The sequence below is a fragment of the Gopherus evgoodei genome, chromosome 1 (genome assembly GCF_007399415.2).
Source record: "Gopherus evgoodei ecotype Sinaloan lineage chromosome 1, rGopEvg1_v1.p, whole genome shotgun sequence".
Taxonomy (NCBI): domain Eukaryota; kingdom Metazoa; phylum Chordata; order Testudines; family Testudinidae; genus Gopherus; species Gopherus evgoodei.
The window spans coordinates 247959220-247981741 of record NC_044322.1 but is presented as its reverse complement, the minus strand read 5'-3'; the positions used below and the strand labels follow the sequence as shown (position 1 = coordinate 247981741).

The 22522-nt window shown below is 40.8% G+C and overlaps 1 protein-coding gene across 1 annotated transcript in view; it reads right to left on the bottom strand.

Moving 5' to 3' along the window:
- Positions 1 to 348: 348 nt before the first annotated feature.
- SLC15A5 (solute carrier family 15 member 5) overlaps positions 349 to 22522 on the bottom strand; it is a 60763-nt gene continuing 38589 nt past the window's right edge. Inside the window, exons 6-9 of the mRNA XM_030542078.1 lie at positions 19927 to 20115; positions 14061 to 14192; positions 2167 to 2275; positions 349 to 496 (exon numbers count right to left, since the gene is read on the bottom strand). Coding sequence (XP_030397938.1) covers positions 349 to 496; positions 2167 to 2275; positions 14061 to 14192; positions 19927 to 20115 — 578 coding nt within the window. The remainder of the gene's footprint in view (positions 497 to 2166; positions 2276 to 14060; positions 14193 to 19926; positions 20116 to 22522) is intronic.

The following is a 22522-nucleotide window of genomic DNA, read 5'->3' as shown; positions in this document are numbered from 1 at the left end:
AAACGAATTTCTAAGTGACTTTATTCAATTTAAGCCATAATTAAATACATATGTTAATACATTATACATTTCCCCTCACCATTTAAAAGGCTCTGCTCTGTAGCCATTTTGCTTGTGGAGCTCTCATTGACAGCAACCGGAATTATGCTGCTGGAGCAGCTACTGGGACAGGCCCTAAGCTTGCAGTTGTTTGTAGTACTTGGTAAAAAATATAACAACAAATGGGTATTATTGCTAAGGCCATTCGTAAATACATAGGCAGTTTCATTAAAATATGCCAGATGACTGACTGCAACAAAGCAGGTAGACTGCACTCTGATGCCAGGTCTGTCAATTAAGGGTAAAATTTTATAGGGCTGTCTCCATAGGAGACAAAGTGGAAGAATATTCTAGGACACTGTCATAAAACTTGGGAGAATTTTCATGCTGCAGAAGTTTCTTGTCAAGGATGCTTCCTCTGAACCCTTGGTCATATTCTTGATTCAGATTGCTGTATCTGCAAATAAAAAAAACCAAAGCAATATGACCCTCCTTTTCAAGGATTTGCTCTGCTGGGATTTTGCTGTGTGACCTTGGGCTAGTCACTTCCCTCCCTGAGCCTGAGCTTTCCCCATCTGTAAAATGTGGATAATAGCACTTTGAGATCTACTGATGAAAAGTGCTGTAGAAAAACTAGGTAGTAGTTTATAGTCTTGATCATTTAAAGGAACAGGCATGAAATAAATTAACACTTAGGAAAATATAGTACTTTTTGAATAATTCGTACTTGTATTTTTCAGCAATGGGTCTCAAAGCACTTTATTGAACTTGTGGATAATAATATTCCACTTTATATGGGGGAAACTGAGGTACACAGAGATGAAATTGATCTATCCATTGCAAGAATCTGAGTAAAAAATATAGTCCAGAGCTAACCCTCTAGATGCTGTCTCGTGGTATAAATTCAGATTTGGATTAGATATGGCATTTATGTGGTTGGCAAGATGCCAGCGTGGTCCTTGGTGTTGCAAAGTTAGGGAAATCTGTAATCAACAAGTCAGATTTTTAATCAGGCCCTGTTACTAGAAGCACATTTCCCTCAGAGGTATTCACTTCAAGAATACTTAGTGCCCATATCAAACTACCAGCCTTCCAGCAGAAGAATCATAAAAATTAAAATTAGCAAGTTCAATTAGCTTATCTCAAGGGTTCTTGATGTTTTTAATAGTGTGAATCACATTTTAATAGAGAGACTTTATCTGTTAAATAAATATGTGGAGATACACCTATCTCATAGAGCTGGAAGGGACCCTGAAAGGTCATTAAGTCCAGCCCTCTGCCTTTACTATCAGGACCAAGTACTGATTTTGCCCCAGAGCCCTAAGTGGCCCCATCAAGGATTGAACTCACAACCCTGGGTTTAGCAGGCCAATGCTCAAACCACTGAGCTACCCCTCCCTTCATGTTAGACCCCTCCCTTCCCATTTGCAATGGTGTGGGCTGCCTGTCCTTCTATTGGGGACTGAATAGCATTCCTATAACAACTGTTGATTACAGGGAAAATATTAGTTATGTATTTAGTGTATTTTTGGATTTTAACATGTTTCAGCAGCTGGAAATAAGGAGGTAGAGACAGCACCATGTCCCCGACAGTTTTGCAAACATTATTAGTGGTCCTATTGGCCACAGTTTGGGAACCCCCAGATTATATAATGTAAGGCCTACTGGCAATATAGAATCGATTCCTGCATTTGAGTGACTTGAGTCATTCCAACATCTCCACCAGGGAGTGTAGCTGACATGTATACAGCTGAGAAGCAGGAAATATTCCCTATGCATTCCTTTGCTCTGTTCCATCCAGTTATGCTTACATTCCCCTAAACAGTTCCCTTCCATCTTTAGTGTTAGCATTCTTCACAGAATTTTAGATTTTTAAGACCCCTTCAACAACTGGGACAAAGGATGTATATTTTGTTTTTAATCTTATCCCAGTGAAAGTACTTTCAAGCCTCTTCTCTCTAAGGGGGAGAGGGGAAATCCTGAACTCTGACCTTCTGCATGGTTATCCAATGAATTACCTCTAGGCTGCTCAGTCAGCACTGCTTTGTTATAAGGTTTACTTATAATTTTAATGAGAAATCCTACACACACTAGTGAAGTGTCAGATCCTCATTTTCTGGTACTTACCTATGTGAAATGGTCCAGAACCCCAAGGTGTTCACCACCATTAATGAAGCCAAGAAGAAGTAGAATTTCTCCAAGTTACCCTCATTTAGGAAGTTTGGGAACCAATTGCCTAGTGAAGCAAATATTTGAAGCAGTGTTATAGTTTATTCAACTTGCCAGGAGGTAGGTCACATATAAATTACTGAAATACAAGCTTGTGTAAGATCTCACAGATCCTACAGTGATGGGGGCTTTGAATTCTATCATAGATATTTATATAGCCCCATTACCTCAGTATCTGAGCGCCTTACAGTCTTTAATACATCTATTGTACCCTTTTACAGATGGGTAATTTAGGCATAGAGAAACTAAATTACATATCCAAAGTCACAGAGGAATCTATGGTGGATGAGGGAATTGAACCTAGGTCTCTACTTAGAATCTTGAACATTGGACTATCCTTCCTGTCTGATCATCTTCTCTATACTTGTATCACACACACACACAATCTACATTAAAGAGAACATATTTAAGGTTGCAAAGTCAAGCATTTTACAGTTGGGAAATGCAGAATTAAGGTTGCCCATTCAACCTTAATTAAACCTCATGTGTATATGCATTATGATGCAGTCTTTAATTACATGCTCACATACTATTTTTTCAACAGGACACTCACTGAGTGTGCAGAATGAATGGTGCTCACTCTGTGAGAAGTTATTCAATATTTTTCTTCTCACTGAGCAATAGGTGCCTCCAGGCCTTATTTATGGCACCCTATTAAACCCTGCTCTTGAGACAAAATTATTAATATCTTCCACTTTCCACTCCTCAGAAGTCTCATCCCAGTCCCACTTTCCTTGCCCAGCAAATCCTAGTCTCACCCCAGTCTACCCCTAAATCCACTGCAGTCTCCTTATCCAGAGAGTTTCAGAATGACACACCTCATCCAATTTTTCTCTTCCCTCACCCTGGCATCCAGCCACTCCCCTTTACTCACATTCCTGCCCTAACTGGCTCCCAGTTCCAGTCTCTCTCCCTGAACTCCTCATTCAACCTCAGTATCTGTCCACCCTGCTCATTGTCTCAGGCTCATTGTCCAGCAAGTCCCAGTTCTTCCCCCGCAACATCAATTCCTTGTCAGATGTGCCTCTTCTCCTTCCTCCCCTCCTTTCCCTCCACACTGGTTCCTAGTCCCCGTCTCCTTTCCTAGCTGCTCCAAGTCTCTCTGTAGCTCCTCATGCAATCTCAGTCTCCCTCCCACCTACTGGCTCCCAGTCCCAGTCTGTTGACCTAGCCATTTGCAGTCTCCCTAACACAGCACCCAGATCCAGTCTTCTTGTTCAGCAAGTCCCAGTCTCTTTCCATCAAGTTAAGGACAATGGCACATATGCACATACAATCCAAAACACCTCAAGAATTTTGGGTAACTGCAATACTTTAAAAGTTTCCTCCTGCCTGTCAGATATGCTGTGCACATCACAATTACCAAAAGCAAATCTGCTTCTGCAACTGTAGAGATTGAGTTTCACAGAAAGAAGCCAGTCATTAATTAGACTGGATTTCCAGAAGTTCAGTTCTTGAAAGATGATCAAATATAGTTAACACACAAAACCAAACTGAAAGCACAGAGTGACAGAGGAGCTAACATATCAGAGCAAAACTCTACAGACAGTATCAAGCCCTTATTCTAACTGGGAACTCAGGCTGCTTATCACCAAGAAAAACAACAGCTTTTTTCACTCCCCCATTTCCAATATGAAGTCCTCCAGTATTAGAAAGCAGCTTTTTTCCCAGAAGGCTTTGCTAAAAGAGGAATAAGAAAAAAATAACTTTTCCTTTTGCAGTTGTGCCATTGAAAACGAATAGCCTTACTTGACCTAAGCTGTCTGTTGGCATTCTTGGCTCAGTTTGCAAGAGCTACTTAACCTAATTAGAATGAGGAGGAGAGGGAAATGACTTCAGTTTGAGTGACCAAAGGAATGAAAAAAGGATCTCTGCTTTCCTCTTTCATCCTCACACACTTTCATCCGTACCTCAAGGTTGTAAACATCTCTCGCTCCACTAAGCAGTCCCCTTTAGATCTCTCTGGATCAATAAGGATCAACTGTAATCAGTACAGCATTTTTCCCTCATCCTTCTCCAGACTTTGTTTTGCACAGCGAAGCCTCTCCACCTGTTGGAGAACAGCACCACTTCACCTCTGCATGTGTGGCTCCCATTGTGGTGTTATCTCAGAACTAGTTTTAAAACGTATCATTTAACATTGTCAATTGACTGAGCTCCCAGGTACCATAACTTCATTTTAGTAGCATATAAACTTTTACTGTCATAATTCACAATCAGGCAGTTTTTCATTTTACATCCCCCAGTGGCTGATAGAAGAAGGAGGGAGAGTGAATATCTGATGAAAGGAAAAGCAAGCATGGGGTTCTGTACTACAGCTTGTCAAAGCAGAGTTCACACTGTCTGTTGGATTATTTACATCTATTGGTCTAACTATATGAGCAGCAGGAGCTTTGTAATGGAACTGAGTTTACCAGGGAATCCAAATAGAAACTATGTTATTAAAATACTACTGAATTATAAGAAAAATGAATTTAGTTCCATGCCTGTGCTCTGCGGAGTTTGTTGCTTCCAAGAGAACAGACCCAAAACCTAGTCCCTGAGACTGTGTTTTCAGTGCTGGAGAAGTGTTAATAGTGTTGGAGAGGGAAGCCCTCTTTTCATCTGCAGAATAAGTATAGAAATAAGCAGGGCCGGCACCAGTGCAGGAAGCAGGTGCTTGGGCAGCCAATGGAAACGCACGGCATGTCCGGGTCTTTGGCGGCAATTCAGCGGCGGGTCCTTTGGTCCCTCTCGGAGGGAAGGAACAGCCACCGAAGAATGAAGCAGCGCCGAAGTGCTGCCGATCACAGCTTTATATTTTTTTTTCCTTCGCTGCTTGGGGCAGCAAAAAAGCTAGAGCCGGCCCTGGCAATAAGCAGCATGATCTAGTGGATAGGACACCGCACTGGGAATCAGGAGACCTGGGTTCTACTCCATGTTGTGCCATTGAGCTCCGGTGTGACCCTCTATAAGTTACTTCTCTCTGGGTTTATTTTCCCTCACGCTCTTTCTCTGCCTTGTGTTTGAACAGTGCCTAACCCAGTGGGGCCCAGATCTGAAGTGGGGTCTTTAGACAATAGTGTAATAGAAAATTGACAAGGAAAGCAACAACAATGCAAGCACCCCCTTCCTCGAATCAGAAGGGCTAGTTTTGGGGTGAGAAAGTTGTTCTGTCTTCAGGGCAGACGATAGGCACACTGTGGTAAGTCATGCCCCCCACTGCACTGAAAGTGGGAGACAGCAGTGGGGCTCCCTTCTCCCCCACCACTCCAATACTGGCAGCAGGGGCCATTCTCTTCCCAGTAGTAGCAGAGGTCCTCCTCCAGATAGGCAGGGGTGACAGCAGTACTGGGAGTCTTCCAAATACCTAGCCAGTAGCTAGCATGTATTTGCGTGGGTGGCCCAGGCCTGCTTCACAAGGGATGGTCCAAAATTTTCAGTTAAAACAGTTTTTCAGCTGAACATTGGGCTTTTGTTAAAAAAAAATTTCCACAGAAAGTTTTGACTTAGATTTTCTTTTAAATGAAAAGTTTAAATTTTCCACGGGGGGTAAAGGTGTGGAGTATGACATCTGTCCACCTCTATCCTGCACCCACACCATCATCGTCTGCTGAGGTGGCCTCAACAAAGCAAAAGGACTTGGATTTAAAATTCCATTGAGACACATGGGGCAGCTCACTCTGCTAGGAGCTGTTGCTTCAGGCTGGCTGAAGACTGAAAGCCTCCCTGCATGGAGTAAAGTCTGTTCATGTTTTCAAGCTTTTCTTCTACATCATGAGACACAGAACTTTACTTGGTCTGTTTTGATTGTTCAGTGTTTTAAATGGAAGCTGAGAGTCTGTTGTAGTCACAGAATTCCAGGAGCTGGTGTTCCAGACACTAACTTGCAGTGTCTGTACTTTTAGTTGGCAGTATCTCCACACCCTGGTCACATCCTGGGCTTTTCTACTGAGATTGCCAACAGAAGTCCCAGTTGTAGGGATGGTTTGTCATGTGGATACTGGCTCACCGGGAATTAGACTTGCACAACAGTTCCCCTATTTTCAAGTTTATTCCAACACAAATATTCTCATTGTTGATTCATGCTGTGAAATGTTATCAGCTACTTCTAACAATGGATAGATTGAGATCCTTTTCCTTTTGGGTGTCAATGAATTGTGTGTGTGTTCCATGACTGATTGGAAGAGCTACTTAACCTAATTAAAGCCATTGCAATCAATTTTAAATAGAAGATGCTCATATACTACAGTGATGGGTGGCAATATAAAATGCCTCACAGCCTTAGTGGGGCTCAAGCTAGCATGCTAAAAATAACCAATATGGACATTCTGGCTTGGGCTGGAGCTTGGGCGGGCTCCACACGCCTATTTTTACCACTCTTGCTTGAGCCCCATTAGCAAATCTCTGTCTACCCAGGCTGGGAGATCTGCTCCCAGCTGCAATGTAGACCTAACCTAAGACAATGGTGCCTGGCCTTGCACATGTATACAGAGAAAGAGGTAGCGGCTTGGGCTGGGCAGGAGGGCAAGAGCAGCATCATGCCCTTTGTGCTCCATGCAGAGCCTGGCCTACTATTAGGAATGCAAGGACCACATTATACCAGGTTTGCATGGAGCACGAAGCATATGCATGAGGCTAGTGCTGTTGCAGGCACTAGCCTCTCCAAAGCTGGTGAGGAAAGGCAAGGCTGTAGAACCATCATTTGTCCACATAAGCAGCAGGTCCACCTGGATACAGAAAAAATGGATGCTGAATCTTCAGGTCTGTGTCTGGAGCTACACTACCTCCCTTGCAGGACTGTAGCCTGAAGGCACAGCAGAGCTCCAAGCTGGATGGGTAGCGCAGTTTGTTTACTGCAATACAAACAATGCCATAAAATCATAGTTAAAGGGTACATATAAAACACAGTGAATCCATCCCACAGACTAGTCTATCCTGAATAAATCCCAAATACTTACATTTAACCTACTACTGAGACTTGGAATTAAAAAAAACACTTACATTCAAATCTTTCAAGAGCTTCACATATCCCTCAATCAATTCACCAAGTGATGGGATATAGTTAATGCTTATCACTCCCAAGTCTAAGTCTTAGTACATTCTGTCTCAAATCCTTATTGGTTAAACAGGCATCAGTGGACACTGCCATCTGGACTGTAAAACGTCTTTTGGCAGTATCATATTTTGGTGCTAATCACGCAGGTAAGTTAAAACTCATAAGTGAGAATATTGGTACTAGAGATCTTAACAGAAAGAGGCAATCTGGACTAATTTCCTCCCCTCTGACCCACCCCCTTTACATATTTGCATTACTACTTTTAGATACATTTATTCTGAAATGATTAGCAAAGGAGGACAGGTTTAGTTTTGCATCTCTTCCATTAAAATGTCAGGAAAGGTAAAAGATGCAAAAAAGAGATCAGTTTCCCAGCTTGTTCTGAAAATATCACTGTCACCCATCATCTGTTTGCACTCATCAGATTTCAAGAAGTCTTATTTTATCATATTCACACCATCCTCCTTAGATGAGTTAAAATGTGATTAATGCAGCCTAGACTCTGTGTGACTGATAGCTGATCAACTGTGCCAATAAAAAATACTATAAGCTAGTGATATGGAGCACAATCCAAAAAAGGTTGGAGTAGTTTAATCAACACCTTTCATGCTCAGCGGTGTAATTCACAAATTGTATTCTTTCACTGACTCTAATTCAATATGTTCTGAACAGCTTCCCAAGAGCATGGGTTCCACTGAACTAAGGGTGGGAGAATGCAAAATAGTTTAGGCTCTTGTTCCAGTAAACCTGAATCATGGGACAATGCAAAAGCGTCGGTAGCCTAACATCCACACAACACACCTTGTTGAATTTAGCTTTACAACAGCACAATTCAGGTGTCATCCTGCTTCACTGTGACAGAACAAGGTCTGGACTTCAGAACCTAATCCAGGTTCAGCTGGTTTAAAAGCAACCAATTCAAGTTGGTTTGTCTTCCTCCTTCACCATGAGTTGTTCAGATATTGATTATTTTTTAGCACTCTTTATCATGGAACTTAAACTTTTCGAGGGATCGAGGTGTAGCTGATGTCAATATTGGCTAATTGGTACTAGCCCCTAGTGTCATTCTCAGAAGTGCTGCCTTTGAGGAGAATAAGTACGGGAAAGTGATCTCCTGCATTGTTCAAACCTTCAATATTACATCATGGAGAACTGTGATGGGGTCTGCTCACCTCTCATGAACGCCCGCTATCGGATGTGTGCGTGCCTGTTCTTTTTCAGCTCTGTGCTGCTCATAGTGCCTTCCACCGGCTACCACCCACCTCAGTGGAACTTTGGCAACTCAGCCCACCAGCCAAATCATACACAGTCCAAATGTGAACAAAACAAACCCCTTCTGGGATACAAGTCCAGTACAGTACGCTCAGTTGGTCTCTTCCTGTAGCACTCCCCAGACTTATTCCTCAGCCTCTTCTGGGCTAGCTCTCAAGTGATCCCAGTTCTGGAATGGAGCAGTGCCCTCAGGGTTTCCTCCCTGGAGACCTTTGTCCCCTGGCAAGCCTCATCTGACCCCTGCTCTCCAGATGAGTCACTGTTTACAGTTCAGTTAATTCCTCTTCTGGGGAGGTATCAAAGTCCAACCAATGCTGACCCTCTTCCAGATCTTCAGCTCCTTCCCTGGGCTTATGCAGCCACTTTCTTGGTGCCCACCCACTACTCTAGGTCCCAACCCAGGGACCCTACAAATAACAGCCATCTGCTGCATCCCTTTTTACTTTGTTCATGCAGCTTCTGTTCCCTGAGCCATTTGCCTGCAGCCCCAGCATCTTCACCCCAAGGCTGAAGTCCTGCTTGTGTCCCTGCAGCCAGCCAAGAGCACCTTCCTTGCTCCCCTAGTTCCTGCCAGCAACTGAATCTACTTTGACCAGCAGGTCCTAGGCAGCCTGGAGGACTTATCTCTACTTCTGTTTCCTGGAGTGGGGTGTGGTAGGACCGTGAGGACTCCAGCAGGGGTCCTCTGAGTCTACTATACCTCATCACAAGATCATTAAAAACAAAGATGGAAGGAAAAGTCAGTAGAGAGTTGGTCCTGATTCAGTTTACAAAGTCTCAGGGACCCAACAAACCCCAAAACTAAACTGGATCTTTTACCCCTTCTTTATATAACTATTTGAATCTATAACCATATTTGATCATCTTCCATGACCCATAACAAGATTACTACCTATCCATTATCCATATGAGACATTGAGGACTTCCTTAATAATCTTCCACTCATTAATATTAATATATCATGTCAATCATTTCTTAATAATTCCCATACATCACTGGGGTCAAACGGCCTAGTTAACATATTGCAGAAGGCCCCCAAGTCCCCTCTAATTTGTGCAACTTGCGGTCACCTGTTTACTTGCACAGCAAGAGAAGGCATAAATTGTTACCTGGGTATGTCCTCAGGCCTATATAATTTTAACTAAAAAACCCTGCCTTAACCTGACTAGAACCCAGAATCTCGCATTTGGTCTCACAACCATAAAACAGGCCACTAATGTAACAAAAGCGTACTAACCAATTATTTATATTCACCTACTTCCTATTACAGCCTCAATAACATCCATTATTATTTCTGTAAGCATGCTTAGCAGATATATGATATTTTACCTCAAAATTATAGACCCTCTATGATCAGGTCAGAGGTCAATAGTGAACAATAAGCAGCTCTGGAAGTTTTTAAAGCAACTTTACTTTACTCATACTTTACTACTTTACTCATACCACTTGTAGCAATACAACACCAAGGCCCAAGAAAGGTAATCAAGAATGATATGAGAGTAACATAGCCTAATATAGATGGTTTAATCATGCAAAAATAATAGAATAATTTGGAAGAGGACATCATGTCTGACACCATTTCTAGAATGGGCATCAAAAGATAGATGGAGCAGCAGCGAATTCTTGCATTCCTTTGGAAAGAGCCAAGAAAACCTCCGCTGGTTTCATTATAATTTAAACTCAGCTCAAAAGGTCTGAACTTTTACAAAACAAGCCTAGCTTAATTCATGGTTCAGAATTAAAAGTTAGCAGAAGTAAGTAGCAAGTATTACAATATTCATAAAATCTAGCACTTAAAAGATTATATAATGGAGATACAGAAATATTTACGTTATATTTAAAAGTTGTGTGTCTGTCACAGATGCTAGTGAGTGGCCACCCATTAGGACTGTTGTGAGGATGATCCAAGTCTCTGGATCCCCTGAGGAATGTTAAGCCCCTGCACCTGAACAGCGTCCAGCCACTGCCCCAAACTTAGGGTCCCTAGGCAACCTCTCAGGGTGCAGACCTTCTATATGGCACCCCCTTCTGAGAGTTGGAGCCCCTGTCCATCCACCTGTCCCCTCTGGGCACACTGCTGACCCTTGAGACACCCCAGTACTTAAACACAGTCCTTTACCAAAACTTCACCCTAAAGGTGTGAAGCTTCTGCTTTATCACTTGGCATGTAGTAGTTGTCAAACAGTCAACACACACCCTTCACGTAGTCCAACACATTTATGCTCCCTTATACTTAATCATGTACAGAACAGGAGCATACAGAACAAACAACAAAATAAACATATTAAACCTCAAAGTCCCTTACTGTCAAGATCACTCTCCCCACGTGAGTCTGTGGGGAATCAACTGGGTTCCAGCAGGCATGGTGTCCCTGCCTCATGAGGTGTTACATGCTGGGTTGCGTCTTCTTCATGGACTGGAGAAAAAGGACTCCTGAGCAGAAAAGCTTCTGTCCTTTTAAAGCCTCCAGTCCCACTGTGCCAGGTGATACCCTTACCAAACACCCCCCCACCCACCCACATGAGCACAGACCCTTGCCAGGTGACTCTATTACAACCTCCTCACTGCTAAACCAGTTTTTCTGGGCAGGAACTAGTCTTGTCTACGGTGAAATGATTTCCAATGATAGGGTACTTAAGAGTCTGCTTCCCTCTACTGTTATTCTTTTGCCACCATCCTTTGGAATTTTAACCCAACAGAGGTAAAGAGACCATGCAGAAGGCAACAAGCTGCACATTCAGAATGGTGTTTGCAGCCTGACACAGACACATAAGGTTCAAAATCTTACACAGAATTAATAAATTGTTCAGTCATATTCCCAAATCAAAGTCTCATTCCAGGAATGGTTGCTAGGAATAGGTGAACTGGTTCTGTTTAGGGTCGAGGCAAAAGAACCTCAGAGGAATCTCTACCCATTTTTAGAATGGAGCTTCTGAGGCCCTAAAAATATATCAATTACATGAAAATGAAAATAGTAATCTAAGTGTTCTCACTGGAAGAACAGGAGGACACCATTGAAGAATAATATTCACCTTGATTCTCATTACAGGTTTGGATAAGAATCAGTCTTTTGAGGGGCTTACCCAGGCCAAACCCCAAACCTTAGGAGTTTGGACAACCACTGAACCACCTCGGAAATAATCCTCCTTAGTGGAAAGTCACTTTCAGTAGCTGTCTTCAGTTCTGTGTTCACTCACAGTAAGTCAGTAATGGAGATAAAGATGTGGCATGAGATTTTACAAAGCTAACTAGGGGATTTAGCCACACAACTCCCATAAAAATGTAAGAGATGAATGGTTAAATCCACCAATTGCCTTTGAAAATCTCATTGACAGCTAGTTGAAACTCAGTATTTCTTTTCCATAGGAAATTCTGACAATTCTAAATATTTTGTTCCGAATTGAAACAAAAAAAGTTGAAATAGCAAAATTTCCTGTGAATCAAAAATTGCTAAAAAAAAATTTGTTTTGGATCAAAGAGTTTTGTTCCCCCCCAAAAAATTTGTTTCAATTTTGACTTTTGATTTTATATTTTTTTTAAATCAGTAATTTCCTATTATAATTGGTATAACAAAAATACATAAAATGACATCACGTGACATGACATGAGTCTAAGCATTCTGACTTTTATAATATCATATAAATTATGTTATATTTAATCATAACAAATATCAAAATGTTAGTTGAAATAAAACATTTTCCCTCAACAAAACAAAATATTTCAACTTTTTCTTAAAAAAAAGCATTATGATAATTATTATCACTGAAAATTTTGACAAAGTTGATTACGTTCTGGGAAAATGCTGGTTTAATGAAATCAACATTTCAAAAGGAAATGTGCTTTATTGGAAACTTTTTGACCAGCTGTAACCTCAACTATTATGCCTGTTGGCCCTTCTGCTTGAAGACTTGTAGGTGACTTGCTGAGCTAGGCATTTTAATATCCGTTTCCATTTCTACATGAAACTCATGGCTTGAAATAAAATTCTATCTAACTTAAGTAAATATAAGAGAAACTTCATTACAGAAGTGAAACAGATTAAGATACCAACTACTTGTACATCCAGATCTTGGAAGCATGGATTAATATTTTCTGACACATACTTTTTCAATGATACACTATCTTTTTAACTGCACTGTTCCCCAGAATAATGTCTCTTGGAGACATAGGTGCAACCCAAGCAGCTCTGAAAATTGGCAGGTATTTTAACTACAGCAGTAGTTTGTACAACAGCCAGCAACAGTAGCATGTTAAAAGGATGACTTCTTGAAAGGTGGTAATGATCAAATTTATGGATGTCAACCAATCTGTAAAACTAATTACTTCGAATATGGTAACTATTTTGGACATATAAACAAAGGAGGCCCTATTCCTTTGCTCTAAATACTTCCTGGTGTTTTAAAGGTAATCATAAAATAGAGAACTCCTATGTACTAACTGTATCTAACAAAGGTTCATCAACAAAGGTTTTTTTTAAGAACTGTGTGCCAGATTCCTATCATGACCAATTCAGAAGAGTAACCAGAAAGTCAGATTTATAATAAATGCTTTCAGTTGGTGGAATGTATGGAATTTGCTTAGAAATGTCATGAGAATGAGTTTTCTGGGAATGCTAGCTCTTTTCTAAGTGGGATAAAAATACTGTGAAAATATCTTGCCACAACATTTTCTTACTTTTGTTCTGGCAGCACCTGGACGTGTGTGAAAAATGAAAGACCAAGGAAATATTTAACTTGAAAAGAAAGGTTCAGTTAGAGCTTGGTTTCAGCTTTGGAATGAGGTTCAATTTCACCCTTATTTTGCTTGCTGCATGAAGTTCAAGGTTGAGCTTTTCATAGCTGACTAAGCATCAGACTGTGACACCTTTGCTCCCACTGAGTAGTACCTTATGCAATTGATGATCCCATTACAGTCAATGACTATTTGCAGAGTAAGATATTACCCTGAGTGAGATAGGGTGGCAAAATATGGTCCTGGAGTGATTTAGCCACACATTTCTCATTATTTCAATAGGAGCTGTGTGTCTAAATCTCCTGGTCAGTTTTGCAAATCTCAACCTTATTTTTTTGTCCTTACTCTCAAGGCCCCGGTACAACATACCTACAATGTATTATACTATTCTACCTTTTGTAAAACATTGAACACACAAGATGATCCCCAAGTAAATGTGGCTGGGAATAGACACATGCTGAGGGTTCCGGTGGATGAAGGTTTCTTGATAGCCAATTTATTGCCCTTGATTTCAGAATAGAAAGAACAGATGCTATTCTCTAATTACTCCACCTATCAAAAATAAGAGGACTCATTACAATTTGATGAATACAGCTGCAAGTCTATTTCCTATCTTAATTCTATCTTAATTGTGAAAGTAAATCAATAAACTTTGGCAGCCACTCTTATGCTGGTACATGCTTATCCAAATCAATAGCCAGTAGGATTAGAAAACTCATCTCGCAAACATATCACATGAGCATATTCTTACCTTGAGAGCCTATGTATGTTGTCTGAACAATAAAGGCTCCCATAAAACAACCAGCTCCGTTGAAGACGGTCAAAAAGTGCATTGCAATCCCTCGAATTCTGCCTGGCACAAGCCTGAATGTTAGTAAGGAACCTTTGCAAGGAAGCAGAAGATAGTTACAAGTTACACAAGGAAATAACCTTTTAGGGATGGCCAGGCAAAAGATACAATAATTAGAAATCCAATAAATTTGAAAAAGAAAAATGCCCAGAGCCTACTGCAACAGGATACACCATGAAGCTTATATTCCACTACTTTTAAAATATAGGGTGAAACAGAATCATTATGGAAAGGCAACCTATTGAAGCATCACATTCTAAGTTAAGCTACTTAAAATGATCATACAGTGGACCATCCTAAAATCAGTCATCTAGTAATACTGCTACTTGGCAGATGTGTATTCCTTTCTATCCAATGATCACAGTGCATTTTACAATTACTTAATTTAGCCTCAAACTTCCTCAAGTGGGAAAGTTCTCGTTTCTCCATTTTGTACAAGAGGAAGCAGGCTGTGAGATGCTGTATGTGACCTCAGGCAAGTCACTGCAAGTGGCAGAGGTAGGAATTGAACCCAGATTTTCAAGACTGACTAGTGATTTTGGAGGCCCATCTTGAGAAACCTTGAAGAGGCTTGGATTTTCAGAGGGTGGAAAATCAGTAGCTCTGAAATTCAGACTCCCAGTGTAAGGTATTTGATGCCAGGCACCCAAAAAACTTAAGGACCTCTCCTCCACAAAGTCGCTAGTCAGTTTTGAGAAATCTTGCCTCTCCATCCCAACCTCCAGTCCCATGTCGTAACCAAAAGTCTGACCATCTCTAGTTGAGGGAATCTTACTAACAAAACAAAAACAGCAGACACTACATGTGGTAGCTTGGGGAGGCTTTAGAGAGGTTAGCGGTGTTTCTTAATGTACTACATTTCTTAATGTACTACGTTGCTTTATCTACACAAAAGTTTTCCACTGTTATTAGCAGCGATTCCACTAGTGCTACCAACAACTGGGGGTGCTAGTGGAGACAAGGATGCCATGGTTACCAGTGTTTTTAGATGGTGTCATTTAGATTTGTTTTGAGCAGCATTTAATGACATGTTAACAATGCTAGTGGCCTCAGCAGCTTTGCTACATTCATGCTCCCCACACTGATGAGTGGAGATGCATCAGTAGAGGATTTTTTCACCTTCCCCCCTAAAAAGTTTAGTGTACAGCCTAATGCTACAGTGATATTCAAGCATTTCAGAAATGGTACAGAGGGATTTAATTGTCACCCTGTTCCTTTGCAATGGCTTTGCTCAGTGGTCTGGAGAGTCAGTAGAAAATAAAAGTTCAAATCAAAGTAATCAATAAAAGGACCTTTTTTTTTCATTTAAGTAGAACAATATTTTTGTGAAGTAAGGGGGGGGGGCTGCAAGCAGGGTAACTCCCTGCCCCAGCTCACCCCTGCTCCGCCTTCTCCCCGAGCATGCCGTGGCTGCTTCACTTCTCCCGCCTCCCAGGCTTACAGCGCCTAAGCTGATTGGCACCGCAAGCCTGGAAGGTGGGAGAAGTGAAGCAGCGACCGTCTGCTCAGGGTGGAGGCGGGGCAGGGGTTCCCTGAGGGGTTGCCTCACGGCAGAGGGGGGGAGCTGCCACTGGGGGGGTGCCTCAGGGCAGGGGCTCAGGAAGGGGGGAGGGCGCAAGGTGGAAGTTTCGCCTAGGTCACAAAACATCCTTGCACCGGCCCTGAACACCTTCAACAAGCAGTAAATTCCCCCTGGTAACTCATCATTTGCTGTGTATTCACTCCTTCACAGTGATGTTTAGGTAGTTGCACCTTTAGTACAAAACCAGCAATTACTTAAAAAAGAGTGAAGCAAACCAGTTGGTCGTCTTTAGCCTAATTACAAATAAATTATTAAACTAGATTATTAGGGAGGTACAGAAGGCATCTCCATGTGAACAAGCCAGACTGAACAAGGGACTTGCCTCCTCCTGGATTTCAATTTTTAAGAATATCATAGAAAAAACAGTTGATAATGAGCAGAACTGCTTCTTTCATCATGAAAAGTGACCCATCAAGACTATTTGCCAATTATTAATTATGGACTTCTGCCTCACTAGAATTTCTGTTATGATTCACAAAATGTTTCTTGCCAGTTTTCTGCACAGCTGTTTGTTCTCTTTGGAATCAGCTGTTGCCAAGTCTCTAGTCTTCATAATCTCATTTTTGGAGCTCTGCTGTATCTACTCTCAGGAACTCCAAACCTCCGTCTCCTCTCCCTTTCCTCCTCCTTAGCTGATATTGCAGCAAATTTCATGGAAAGAATTCACAGTGCGAAGACTGTCGATGGGAGATCCCAATTCCACATTTGGATGCCTGAATCATCACGGAGTTCAACTGACAAAATATAATCACTGTCCCCATCCTTGATTTGCAAGTCCAAATGAGGGATTTGGAAATCCTATTAAGAATTTAGATTTTGAACCTGATTTCAGTAAGTAGTGCTTTTACTTCACTCAGGAGTGAAACCAGAATGTGTGGGGAAGGGGAAGGTGATCATATGGCATGCTGTGTGTATGACAGTACAGTCTGTGGCCTAGTCTTCACTGCTGAAAAAAAAGGTGTGTTTTTTTAACGTGGGATAACTAACAGAAGGGCTATAGTATTGCTTAGTTGTATTATGAGATAAACCATGAGGTAAATGTCCCTATACCCATTCCAGGGGTTGACACTGGTGAATTTACCTCATGGTAAAACTGAAGTTCCCAGTCTTCACTGTGTGTGTTTGTCTTTTTTAATCTCAAGATAGCTTGCACACATTAGTTACCCCAAGATAAAAAAAGACACTTATTTTAGCAGGGAAGGCAAAGCCAAAGGAAGTTATAAAACCAATATCCAGACCACTTGTAATTATTAAGTTCAGATGGAGCTTTCTTTTTGCAAGAGTAGGGGTGTAAAGCACACATCCTGGACAAATTCAGCTCTGGTAATTGCATTCTGCTTACCTAAATTACTCCTGATGTTTCAATTGCACTCTGTATTCTTCACTTCTCCCACAGTGTTTCTGTGAGCTATTAAACAGCTGCTGCATTCTACCCTAGAGAGACTTGCATTTCAGTGGTGGGCGAAGTGATCCCCTATATATTCCTTAACTAAGAGACTGTTATGAGACTCAGCATTCGCAAAGTACTTTGAGACACTTGGACTAGAAATGCAGATATTTTTGCTATGCATCATCAGACATTGCAGATGTGGTAACCCTTTGTTTAACAAAGCAGTCACAGTATATAAATTCTCTATTAGCAGATTAACATAGCTAGTGTAAACTAGTTCAAATTATTCATTTAGCTCTATTGTATCCTTGCTCTCTCATTTGTTGACTTTTTGCTCCCAGTCTGTGTGTGTGTGTTTAGCCATAGTTACCAATCAACATATTTGAAACATGCTTTAAATTTAGCACATTTTAAAAGATGAAAGTACTGTAATAGGAACTAAATACTCCTTAATAAAGAACAGGTGTACGTTGTGGGCTTGAAACCACCCCACAAAACTCCTTGGAGATACTGGGTGCTCCTAGAAAGATTTATTATAGGAGTCCTATCTTTCAACTCTCTGTAGATTTCTTTAAAGGAACAGTGTTAAGAGTTTTTAAAGAATAAAGCCATAGGCAGCCATGGATTTATTGGAGAAATTTTGTTCTTCCTGAAGAGGTTTGGGATTTGAGTTGACCTGGTAACAGGAGGGTAGCTGCTTCAACTAGCAGCCTACATCAGGGTCACATATGAGCAAAGTTCCTCTATTTAGTTGGTGTGGGCAAAATGCTAGAAGCCACAGGGATAAATTTAAAACTTTCAGCTGTATCTTAAGTTTAATGCAACCATAATAATACGTTTGTATCTTTTACAGAACAGGAATTGCCTGAATTCACCAATTTTGTCTTCACTCTGCAGTTGTGCGGTGAGAGTGGCAAAGGGCAGAACTCATGGGCTGAACTTTATTCGTGCTTGGCTTAGAAATATCCAGAGAAGTAGAAGAATCTCTTAGAAAGCTGATAGAAGAAGTGGATAACAGCCTAACACTACCAGTTACTCCATTAGCTTAAGTGGCATATGTCTGCGCACTGGATCTAAAGATCCTTAACCCAGCTGATGACCCATGGCAGGGTGTGTGTGCATGTGTGTGCGTTGTTCCACATGATGGAAGTTGTTTATTCAGGTTGCTTTTTTTAAAAGTTTAGGAAATTACACTGTAAAAGAACAGCTATAAATAACGTGACGGTTGCAAGATCAAGCTTTCAAGAGCCTCAACAACGCTACAAACAGGATGCACCAACAACCTTAATTCCAGCATTTCCTACCTTTTAAGAACTTGACTTTGCAACCTTAATGTTTCTTTAATCTAATGTTTTAAATGTAACAACAGAACTAGAGGGGTCAGCCTGGGAAAGGGATGCTCACAAAACCCTGTGTTAAAAGGTAACTAACAGATAATTGTGTTAGACAAGATAATAAATAACCCCTCTATTGTATCATGGGAACATTGGCATCAGTGGGAGTCGTAAGGGTCAGCACCTCAAACCTAGGCCCTCAGACTGAATACCCCAAACCCAAGATGTCCAAAATTTGTGTACATTTTTGAATATTTGTCTTGGTTTTAAGACTATGATAATCTAATCTGACCTCCTGCATATCACAGGCCATAGAATGCTACCAGGCAGTTCCTGCATCAAATCCATAACTCCTAGCTGAGCTAGAGCATATCTTATAGAAAGCCATCCACTCTTGATTTAAAGACTGAGTGATGGAGAACCCACTACTATCCCTAGGTAAATTGCTCCAATGGTTAATTACCCTTACTTTTAGGAACTTGTGCCTTATTTCTAGTTGGAATTTATCTAGTTTAATCTTCCAGCCATTGGACATTGCAAAGCCTTTGTCTGCTAGATTAAAGAGCCCTCTATCATAAAAAATCTTCTCCTCATACAGATACTTATAGACCATCATCAAGTCACCTCTTAACCCTTTCTTTTTTAAGCTATATAGTGAAGGTCACAATTTTCTGTTACGCTTAGCCTGTAACCTAGAAACCACATCCATCTGCCTCAATAAAGTGCTTGAAATGTATGGCTGAAGAGGCATTATGTATGTACTAAGCATTACATCCAGGCAAAATTATCCTTTGAGTGAGACCATGACCCTCAGTTCCTAGAAATCTAAGAGTGTAAGAATGACAATTCAAACACTCAAAATATTCAAGCTATTTCCTAACCCTCTGTAAAATCTGAACACTTCTGAAATTGTTTTAGAACAATAAAAACAAGAAGAGAAATATACACAATATATTATTCTTTCTGTGGAATTCACCGCTTGAGAAGGTCATTTAGTCAACTGCTGTAAGTGTAAAACAACTGTTTTAAAAGAGTTGTGCATAATTTTTGAATGCTAACAGCATTTGTAGTTATGCAAGCTAAAATAAGGGTAATCAAATCTCAGGCTTCTCAGTATAAATTAACAGCTTGCAGAGAGTAGAAAGTCAACATACAAGTGGGAAAGGATGGAGTTTGCCCAGTGCAGTTATTGGCTCCACTGCTCATGGGTGGATTACTAGATTTAATGGTCCAATGGGCTGACCAAGTCTGACAAATTCTAAGTTCCTCCTAATCTCAGAAAACATTATTGTTCACCATGTAATACAGTAAAGAACAGAAATTAAGCTCCTTCAGTGCAGGTGATGAATAGGCCTATTCAGAAAACCTGTGGAAGAGAGCCGGGGTGAGAAATCAGATGACAGTCATTCTAATTCTTGTGAAGTTAATGTAATTCCCTGTTAGTTGATAAAATGTACTTACAGGTGGGAGTTACCAAAGCTTCAGCCACTCCAAGTAAAATGTATTGAGGAGCCAGATGAAAACAAGGCATGGAGGAAACTGGAAGCACCTTTCCTGACAGAGTCTGTTCCATTTGAGAGAAGTGTTTCCTGTGTATTTCAGAAAAGCCAGCAACCATCACAGACAGAGCCGCAGAGAAATGACCTACAACTGGGTAAATGGAGCAAAAAGAGAGAGAGGCTTTTTGACAAGAATGAAGTTATAGGATTCCAGTATATTCAAGTGATGTATGATTGTAATGTATTCTTTTTAAAAACATGGTAACAAAATGGAGTTCAGTGAGTTCTAAATTATCCATGCATACCGCACAACACATATGCACAGCACTTAGTTAAGAAGTGCTCTCTGCCCTCAGGAGCTTACAGTCTAAACAAGATAAAGCAAAGGGCAAGAGTTGAGCACAGAGAGGTCAGCTTTGGGGGTCACAAACTGTGAGAAAAGAGGCAGCATTTTTTAAAGACGCATTTTATGGAAGAGACAAGATGGTAAGTGGAGGAGGAAAAGAAGACTTTGAAGGTATGAGGGTAACATGAGTGAAGGCATAAAGCAGGAGGAGAAAAGGGTGAGAGTAAGGTGAGAAGGCTACAAAGAGCATGGGGAAATTCCCCTGGACGCATTTTACATTACCAGAAAAAGGGTAATGGTCTGATCAAGTGATGTACCCACATGAACTGTGTCTTGTCAGCCCATTCACTAGATGTGGAAGAGCACAAGACCCAGTTAAGACCATACAGAGCTTTTTTGAAGCTCTTATTAGCAAGGTATCATTAGCAGCTCCGTAGTTAAGGTTGCATTTAACTTAATTTGTAAAGGTGGTTTTAACCCCCTTTGTCCCTGATTCTGAAGTACAATACACACTGGCAATCCCTTGGCATCCTCATGAATCTCCCTTGACTTCAGTAGGGCTCCACATGGGTGTAGAAAATCTATTGAGTAGCTTATGAAGGAGGATACAATTTGGTCACACAGGTCATGGTTTCTGTAACTTTAACAGATCTCTGTGAGTTCTTCAGCTTCAGCCCCAAGAGGGTGAGCTATGGCTGTCAGCCCTGGGCAGCCAGCCTCTGGCTTCAGCTTAAGCCTCACCATGACCATACTCTGACTTTGTACCTTTTCCCCATAACTGTTCCATGAATGTTGCTTCGTTTTACCACAACAAAATTTTATCCATATTTATGAGTTAAGAGTTAAAATATCATATTTAACATTACAGGACAGGTAACTTTTTGGGGGATCCCCTTTAATTACTCAGCCTTTTCACACCATCCCCATACATATCAACTGAGCTTGGCTTGATCTGGATGAATTCTACTGACCTAATCTTTTGAATATACATTTATTAGAGATACACTTTTTGCTATATTGTTTAACATTTTAAGATAAGATGAGGCTGCAGCACAAGGAAAGAAAAGTAATCTTGTTCTTAAATAACTATTTGTTTTTGTTATAGTGAAGCAGAAGTTTTCATCTGAACCCAGATTCAAGCAATCAAGCAAAGTTTGGTTCTTAACAGAGAGGAAATGGCATAAAAGCTATAATATGGATTTGAAAGTTCTCAGCTCTCCAGTTTCCACTCATATCTCAAAGATCTTGATCACATGACTACAGTTGCCTCTGAGCATCCAACAATATCACTGGATGACTCATGAACCACTATTAGATGCTGTTGCAGAAATGATTAAAAGTGGGGTCTGCTTCTCTACTCACCCTCCCTACCTGTACAAGAGGAGCATAAAGTAGCTATAAAACACTATCCTTTTGACCTGGTGGTGGTTTAAATGCTATGGACTGCAACATAGGCATGGGGGATGATAGCTAGCAACAGGACTTATACCACACATTAATACTATTGGGTATCTATTGAGTAGACAGAAAAACGGTTGTAACTCCACAAATTTATATCAAGGCCCAAATTTTCAGAAGTGACTTCTAATTTTAGGTGCCCAATTTGGGATACCTGCATTTCATAGGTCCTCGGCACCTGCAGCTCCAATTGACTTAATCTGGAATTTTGAAATTTCAATATCCCTGAGAATCAAGCCCTAAAATACCGGAGTTGGCTACAAAAAAATTGTAGCTGCTTAGAATTAGAGGTCACTTTTGACAGTTCAGGCCCAAATATCTGAGCTGTGTGCTGGTTCACCTTGGTTTATGAAGCCTCATACTGTTCTGTATCCCAAAATTGTTCACCACCTGAACTACAATATTCAAAGGGTGGTTGTTTCTGAGACTGTTTAAATTATGCCAAAGTCAAGATTACACCGAAGTTGAGACAAAAGAGAGAGAACACTGAAGGTTTTGGTAGCTACATGACCCAAAATAAAGTCCTTATGTGGTCTCCTTCCCCTAGCAAAACTGCTTTCTAACCCTTGCCACCAGCCTGAAGCTTTCTTGCATTTCTAGAACTCATAATACACTTTTTTAAAAACAAAAACTGCATTCTGGGAAGATTTTATCATTGATTAAGACCCCTTTAGTGTTTATTAGGAACCTGGATGAATTATTGCTGGAAAATCAATGACAGGAGAGAATTTTATTGCAGATGCATCATGTCAAG